The following is an 8,233-nucleotide window of genomic DNA, read 5'->3' as shown; positions in this document are numbered from 1 at the left end:
AAATCTGAGTGTTGCTAGTTCATACCATTTCCAGCATGAACAGCTCGGGGGCAGGTTCAGGGCAGCTGTGAATCGGGGCTGCCCCCCTCCCCGAGGAGCTGAGTCTTCAGGAAGAAGGCCCTCCTCAGCCCTCTCTTCCCAAGAAATCCAAAGAGTTTTACCCACTTCATTTTGCTTATTTGATTCACACCCTCAAGAGACCGTAGAATTTCAGGATTTTCAGTTGAGGAATCAAAACGATAATTTTTCAAAAGATTCAGATAATTAATCCAAGATCCAAGTTCTAATATTTCTGGTTATCGAGAAAACTCTGCTTCCCTTGAGGTCCGTCTCTTGTTCAGACACCCCCTCAATTAGCCCCGGAACCCCTCGTTATGAGTAAAGGAAAAGAGCAAACCAGTAATAGAGGTACAGATATATTTGCATTTTTTCAGTGTCACGCTATAAATCACATAGTCAATGGCATTCTTTGATGCCGCATACCTTTAAGAAGACAGTGATTGGATGATATTATGTAAAAATACATTTTAAAGCCCGATCTTGGATGGCAAGTCAGTGGGACCTAGTACAAATGCACAGGAGGTCACAGCCACGTTGCTGGTCTAGCCACAAGGCTGGGCGCTGGCCAGGGCACTGTTCTGAGACCCGCCGGCATGCCGGTGACTCTGGAGAGGACGGGACATTTTCCCAGAAAGGGCTTTGCTGGGGCCACTGTCCCCGCCTACCGGGGCCACTCTGCAGACTCCGGAGCAGGCAAAATCATTCTCCTCCATGTCGTGCAGCCCCTTTCCGCCCATGTTTCCGTCTTCATCACCCTCGCTGACTTGCAGTAAATGCCTGTTCCCACCTGACACGTCCTCCCAGCCACCTGGAGCGGCCAGGGGCCAGTGAGCCTTCAGAGCAAGGTGTCAGGACATCGTACCGAACCTCTGCGTAACCCAGCATCTCCTCTGGCAGCAGCGGGCTCAGAAGAGGAAGCGGGGATGTCGCTCTGCGGGGGATTATCCTGCCGGGGGCCCTTCAGCATGGCCTCGTCACTCTGCAGGCAGGTGCCCTGGGTCAGGGGGTGTTTCTCTGTCCTGCGTGGACAGACACGTGCATTCGGTGCCAGGAGGGGAGGGGTGACGGGGCACAGCCGGTCGGTTCCCCCATCTCAGGCGGCAGAAGCACAGCAGTCCTGCAGGTACCCACGCCCACGCGAGACGACACGTCTGCACAGCGCCTCCACCCCTTTCCTCACGGACCCTCCACTAGGTCACCTTCCTCGGTCAAGGTGCCTTTCATGTGCATCCTTACACAAAACATATTTAAGACCTTAAGGTAAAATTATGGAACAGCACTGCTATATACACTTGTTTATTATGAAAGCTCACTGTGGGCAGCCGGAGAAAAAGTCTAGGGGCGTTTAGATCCCTGCTCAGTGCTCTCCACTGGATTTCACGGGTCTTTTAAAATCAAATTCTGGCTCTTCCAGACCCTTCATTTTGAACATTTCTGGCATCAAGGTTGGCCCGGGAAGTCACTGTGTCTTAACTGCCAAGAGTCTAACAGAGACGCCCTGCGGTCAGGGATGACCAGGTGCCCGCTGCCGGGTCCACGTCCTGCATCTGCACATGCTGCCACCCTCCAGCTGTGTGACAAGGTGTAGCTTTTCCTGTGCCCTGTCGCCAGGTGTGGTGGTAAGGAAGCTTGCCCGCTCCAGTCCGAAGCTCACGGACACGTGTGAACGTAGGGCTTGGCTCCCAGGCACAACCACACCTGGCTCTCCCTCCACTTTGGCTTGAGCTGCGCTCCAGGTGGATCCACGCGGTGTCCCTGTGGAATAAAGCTCAGCCAGCTGTCATCCTGGAGCCGCCCCCGTGTGCCTGCACGAGTCACCACCCACCACTGGTGTGAAAACACGGTCTCAACGCTCGCCGCAGATGATCAGAAAATCCTTAAACTCATCGATCAGTAAAGCGGATCCAGATTTTAGAAGTTGGTCTAGCAGGCCTCCTCTCTCCAGGTTGCCCCCCGGAGCACCGAGAAGGTGGAAATCTCGGATGGGCCCCCAGGGGCGGGAGAGGCCATCAGGATGAGCTGACGTCCGTGCCTCTTCCATCCGGGCCTTTGGAAGCAAACTCGGTATGTTTTCAAATGTTTACTAAGTTTTTTCCTGAAGAGCTAACACTCCTTATAATTAAGCTTCTGGAAAATGTATGAAAATCAAAAGTAGGATATTTTTCCCCCACAAGGATCATTACTTAATGCAGTTCTTTCTAATTAAAAATTTGTGTTTCTTACGGTTGGAGATGGAGTCGGCGGCAGGTGCCAGGCCCCCACCTCACCCGGGGCTGAGCCCACGGCCCACGGGACCCCGACGTGACTCTGCGACCAGACGTGGCAAACCGGGAAGGCCGTCCCGTCCTCTGCCACCTGCGGTGGCCACGCCTCATCCCTCCCGATGCTCGTCTCCGTTTTCCAGCGTTTTCCCCCCCGAAGTCTCCCTGAACACCCCCCCCACCCCCGTGCGCCGTCACGCTAAGACCGGGAAGCGAAGACGAAGTGCCGAAAACTGCCTAGAAGATGCCGAAGACAAGAAGGGGGGAGAGATGTGGACCCAGAACAGGAAACAAGACGGGAAAGGGCGGAAACCTTCAAAACACAAAGGAAGACGAATTCCATCAAACCCCTTCCACCGGCTGCAGGACGAGGGGTCATAAGTGGAAAGATGCTGCGGCCGACACGGACTAGGCCGGTAGCAGGCGGGAACAAGGCGGAAGGAAGAGGTTCTGTAACACCTTCCGCGGCTTCAGGGACAGAAGTGGTGCCGCCGCCGGCATCGCAGCACAGAACGCACCTCGGGGCTCCCCACGGATTTTCTGTCTTTCTCCATCCTTCTCCGATATCCCACAAGCCCAGCCACGATCACCTGGGGAAAGTCACGCAGAGCCGCACGGGCCCAAGCTGAACGTCAACTCCTCCTCACGCGGGAAAAGCAAAGAAAGAGGATGGACGCTCCACCACCTCGCTGAGCTCACTCATCACCAGGACGGGTCCAAGGAGCAACTACAAGCCAGACGCAGGACAGAACGCATGAAAAGGACAGCCCATGAAGAGGACAGGGACCTCGAGGACTGCGTGCTGGAGGAGATGGCCTGTGTTCCGTTAAAATGCAAACTTGGATCTGCAGGCGGGCCTGAGACGGAGCCGACCCAGCGCTGCTCCAGGAGATGGCTCTGGCCTGCCCGCGCCCCGGCCAAGCCCCACGTGCCACTCCTCCCTCTGGGCCACCCAGGCCCGGCCTCTGTCCAGAGCTTCCCTGGAGTCCTGGTCCAGCTGCCATTTCTTTTTTTAAATATTTATTAATTAATTAATTATTTATTTATTTATTCATTCATTCATTCATTCATTCATTCATTTATGGCTGCGTTGGGTCTTCGTTGCTGCGCGCGAGCTTTCTCCAGTTGCGGCGAGCAGGGGCCACTCTTCATCGTGGTACGCGGGCCTCTCACTATCGCGGCTTCTCTTGCGGAGCACAGGCTCCAGACGCGCAGGCTTAGTAGTTGTGGCTCACAAGCCTAGTTGCTCCGCGGCATGTGGGATCCTCCCACACCAGCGCTCGAACCCATGTCCCCTGCATTGGCAGGCAGACCCTCAACCACTGCGCCACCAGGGAAGCCCCCCGGGTGCCATTTCTGACACCCCTGACTGCAGACGCTGCTGGCCACCCAAGTCCCCTCGTTCTTCCTTGGAAAAGTGGCCTCCTTTGGACTGCAACATCCTTCAAACCGTTCGGTCAGCGAGGCCTGAGCTGGAGCCCTCGCCTGGCACCACGGGGATAACACAGACTCGGGGCGTCTGGAAGAGAGAACACACACCTCGGGCGGACGTGCGCGCCCAGCCTCATCCCTTCCTGCCGCTCCCCTTCTCCCGACCCCAGGACCAGCTCTCCCACCGTCCTCACCCTGTCTCCCCCCGCCCCCCGGGCAGTGCTGGCAACGCTATAACAGGGACGCAGAGGGGCCTGGACCGCCCCCAGGGGCATGTGCTGACGCGGATGGAGCTCGAGGCGGAGGAAGGAGCGCCGGCACCACCTCCGGGCCGGGGCGGGGCATCTGGAAAGGGCTTCTCTCCAGTAACTCCAGCCCTTCCTCTGCCCCGACCTCAGCGCAGAGACGGAGCCAGCCCAGGACAGGGGAGCTCACGCAGGTCACAAGCCTGAACAAATGCCGACTCGGGTGCAGACCGACTCTTGCCCCATAGTCAGGGCTGAGCAGGTCGTGGAAGGGCTCCAGGGGCGGAGCAGACAGCCCCGCTGAGGGCCGTGTGACCCGAACTCCTGCCCAGCCCCGCGCCCCCCAGGGCGAGGCAGGACCTGCCCGATGGGGCCAGGCGGGGCCACCCCTCCCCCAGAGGGAGCCTGGGGGCCTCAGCCACGTGCAGCCGCTCGGCCCCAGGTGCAGGGGTGGAAGGCAGACCCGAGTGCTCACCTGAGCTCCAGCCCGTGCGGGACGGTCCCGGCCCTGCCCAGCGGCCAGCGCACCTGCGCGCAGTGCCCACCCGCGCCGCCGTCCAGGCCGCCCTTCCTATGCTCTTCTGCTGCGCCATCATTCTTTGGAACAACTTGAGCTTCTGCGCTTCCCTTTGACGCTTTGAAAATCACCCAGAGAAGCCCTAAACTGTTAATTTAAAGTGAATATCGGTCCCGCGTCCCAAGCCCCTTCCTTTAAAAGCAGATCAATAACCTGGAAGAACAAGGTGCACTTTGGCCCAACTGGCCCTCACGTGCCGGTACGGCGCCTGCAGCCAGAATCACGAGGAAAGCCTGCAGGTCCCACACCCGCTGGGCCCGCCCACCTGCCCACCCCCTCCGCCTGCCCATCCCCCTTCCGGGGTCCCACCACGTGCCCATCCCCCCGCCCTCATCTCCCCCCCACCTGCTGTGGGTGTCTGAACCCTTCCTGAGGGCCGGCCCACCTGTTGCTCCTGACTCCCTTCTGTTCTCTGCTGTCCCACTGGGTCCCAGCCGGATTATTTCCGGGGCTGACTCATCCGCCCGGCTGTCTGGCAGCCATCCGCCCTGGCCGGGCTCCACTGGGGAGCGGCTTGCAGGCGTGGACTCAGCCGCCCGGCGCTGCCCGGCCTGGCCTGCTGCTCTCACTGCGCCTCCGACCGGGCTCCCTGCGTCCGGAGCATCCGCCACCTGCTTGGAGCCAGGGCTCCCGGGTCAGCTGTTCCCGCATCTGCTCAGAATCCGCGTGTTCATGGTGGAATGCTCTCCCTCTGTCACGGCGTGGAATCCCTAACGCCAGGGCTGTGGCTCAGACCCAAGTTCACAGCCACGTGATATTTCGTGTTCTGTGAAAGTTAGATAAGATGTGGAGCTTTCAGAGATTCAGGACACAAGCCTGCTGGTGCGCATGCTCAGATGGGCCCGGGCCTCCTGGGGTCGCTCAGGGCACGGGGAGGGCTGGCGGGTCTGACGCTTTGCGCAGAGAAGGGGCTAGATGTGGGGACAAGACAGATTTCCTTTTTATCTTACTTTTTCCAGTTTTACTGAGAAATCGTTGATGTGCACCGTTGTGTAAGTTTGAGGTGTACAGCGTGATGACCTGACTTACATATATTGTGAAATGATCATCACGATAAGTTTACTGAACAGCCGTCATCTCATACAGACACAAAAAAAGAAGAAAAAAGAAAAAATACATTTCTCCTTGTGATGAGAACTCTTAGGATCTACTCTCTTAGCAGCTTTCCTGTACACCGTAGGGCAGTGCAAACTACAGTCGCCACACTGGGCATCACAGCCTTCATCCTATTCTTCTCGTAACCGGACGTCTGTTCATTCTGACCACCTTCCTCCAATTTTACCCCTCTCCTCACCCCTGCCTCTGGTGACTGCAAATCTCATCTCACTAGCAGTTTGGCAGGGTATTTAATTTTTTTTTTTTTTTTTTTTAGATTCTACATATAGTGATGTCACACAGTATTTGTCTTTCTCTCTGACTTATTTCACTTAGTTTCACACAATTCCCTCAAGGTCCATCCATGCTGTGACAAAGAGCAATATTTCCTTTCGTCTCATGGCGGGACAGTGTCCCGTTGTGTACATGCTCTTTACACACCCTCTTTATCCATTCATCCATTGAGGGACACTTAGGCTGTTTGTATGTCTTGGCTATTGTAAATAGTGCTGCAGTGAACATCAGGGTGAGTATATATTTTCGACTTAGTGCTTTCCTTTCCTTTGGATAAATACCCCAAAGTGGGGCTGCTGGCTTCTAAGGTAGCTCTATTTTTAACTTTTTGAGGAACCTCCACACTGTTTTCCACAGTCGCTGCACCAATTTACATTCCCACCAAAGTTGTACAAGACTTCCCTTTTCTCCACTTCCTCGCCAACCCTTGTTATTCCTTGTCTTTTTGACGAAAACCATCCTGACAGGTGTGAGGTGATAGCTCATTTTGGTCTTGATTTGCATATCCCTAATGATTAGTGATGTTGAGCATCTTTGCAGGTACCTGTTGGCCATCTGCATGCCTTCTCTGGAAGAATGTCTCTTCCGATCTTCTGCCCATTTTGTAATTGGATTATTTCACTTGTTGCTATTGAGTTGTATGAGTTCTTTATATATTTTGGATATGATCCCATATCAAATATATGGTTTGCAAATATTTTTCCCATTTGGTAGGCTGTCTTTTTACGTTGTTGATGGTTTCCTTTGCTGTGCGGAAGCTTTTTAGTTTTATGTAGTACCACTTGTTTCTTTTTTATTTTGTTGCTTGTGATTTAGGTGTGATTTCCAAGAAATCATGACCAAGACCCATGTCAAGGAGATTTTTTTCCTATGTTTTCTTCTGAGTTTCATGGTGTCGAGCCTTACATTTAAGTCTTTAATCCATTTTGAGTTAATTTTTGTGTAAGATGGGGTCATTCTTTTACATGTGAATATCCAATTTTCCTAGCATCATCTACAGAAGAGACTGTCTTTTCTCCACTGAGTATTCTTGTCTCCCGTATCAACTATTAGTGTCTACATACGCTTGGGTTTACTTCTGGGCTCTGGATTCTGTCCCATGATTATCTTAAAATAAATTACAAACATTTCAGAAGAGCCCCTGTTTCCAACACCATCAGAGCAGACAATGTAAGAAACCGTTTTTCTCTTTACTTAGCATAAAGGCAGGCTCCCATCTTGCCTCTTCAGGGTCCTGCCTCCCCCTCCTCCCAGCCCTGGGGCTCCAAGTAAACTTTATTTACAGAAACAGGCGACTGGCCAGCGTGCCGTAGTTTGCGTGCATGAATTTTTTTTTTAATATTGCGTTAACTATTATTTATCTTGACTACCAGGTTTGAGGGGAGTTGTCTGTTCTCTGGACTCCCCTTGAATACCGTGCCTCACCCTCGTCCGGGCACACTGCGCCCTCCCCACCCCTCCACACCCCCAGGCCTCCCCCGGGGTCCCGCATCCAGGCCGGGCACTCTCTGGGGCTGCCCCTGCAGAAAACGTAAGACAACTTCTAATTAGCTGATATAATAAGGCTAAACGATTCTGCCGTACCATAATAAAAAAGACAGTCGGTAACTACACTCTTGGGTCTCTTTCAATAACGAATCAACATATAATTGTGTCTTATCTCGTGCTTCCCTGACGGCTCCGGCACGTGGGGAAACAGAGGACCTGCCGTGGTCCCCACGCCTGTGTGGATGCTCCCAGGCCCCGTTCTCTGTCACTGGGGCCCGGACAGAGCATCACGGCCTCACAGGATGGCCGTCCCGCATGGTAATGGGCAGACTTCTCAGGGGTGAAAGCACCTGCCAGAGGTAGTTCACATTTGCACCGAGCCCAGAGTCCCCCGACTGCCTCACTTTTTATGGGCTCCCAAAAGGCAGATTTCATCAATCGCAAGAACAACGCAAACGGGACGGTTTCCTCACCCCGTGCGGTGTGTGCTGACACTCACCCGGCGTGACGGTGTCCCGCCGCCCTGGCCGCTCGCGGACACAGCTGGCTGTGGCTGCGTTGCCGCCGCTGTGCATGCACAGGGTGTGCCCACGGGGAAGAGGGACGCTCTAGAATGTACGCGGCAGTCACAGCTGGAAAGTCACTGAAATATAATACCAGCCCCCGAGGGCTCGTAAGTTACTTTTTGACACTTATGAATGGTTAAAGAAATGGAGTCCACCTTCGGGAGATAATGTTCCTTTATGTCTCATCCTGTCCCATTTTCCCCAGAAGATGGAACG

At 54.4% G+C, this 8,233-nt stretch overlaps 1 protein-coding gene across 1 annotated transcript; it reads right to left on the bottom strand.

Moving 5' to 3' along the window:
• Positions 1 to 3,384: 3,384 nt before the first annotated feature.
• Positions 3,385 to 8,026, bottom strand: LOC132501057 (uncharacterized). Its single transcript, XM_060116519.1, has 4 exons — positions 7,925 to 8,026; positions 4,960 to 5,185; positions 4,473 to 4,632; positions 3,385 to 3,840 (listed from the first exon to the last, which is right to left on the bottom strand). Exons 1-4 carry the CDS (start codon positions 8,024 to 8,026, stop codon positions 3,561 to 3,563), a joined length of 768 nt encoding a protein of 255 aa, XP_059972502.1. The 3' UTR covers positions 3,385 to 3,560.
• Positions 8,027 to 8,233: the final 207 nt, after the last annotated feature.

This window comes from Mesoplodon densirostris, chromosome 13 (genome assembly GCF_025265405.1).
Source record: "Mesoplodon densirostris isolate mMesDen1 chromosome 13, mMesDen1 primary haplotype, whole genome shotgun sequence".
In the NCBI taxonomy this organism is placed as follows: Eukaryota; Metazoa; Chordata; class Mammalia; order Artiodactyla; family Ziphiidae; genus Mesoplodon; species Mesoplodon densirostris.
The sequence above is the reverse complement of the archived record's forward strand: the minus strand, read 5'-3'. Positions and strand labels throughout refer to the sequence as shown.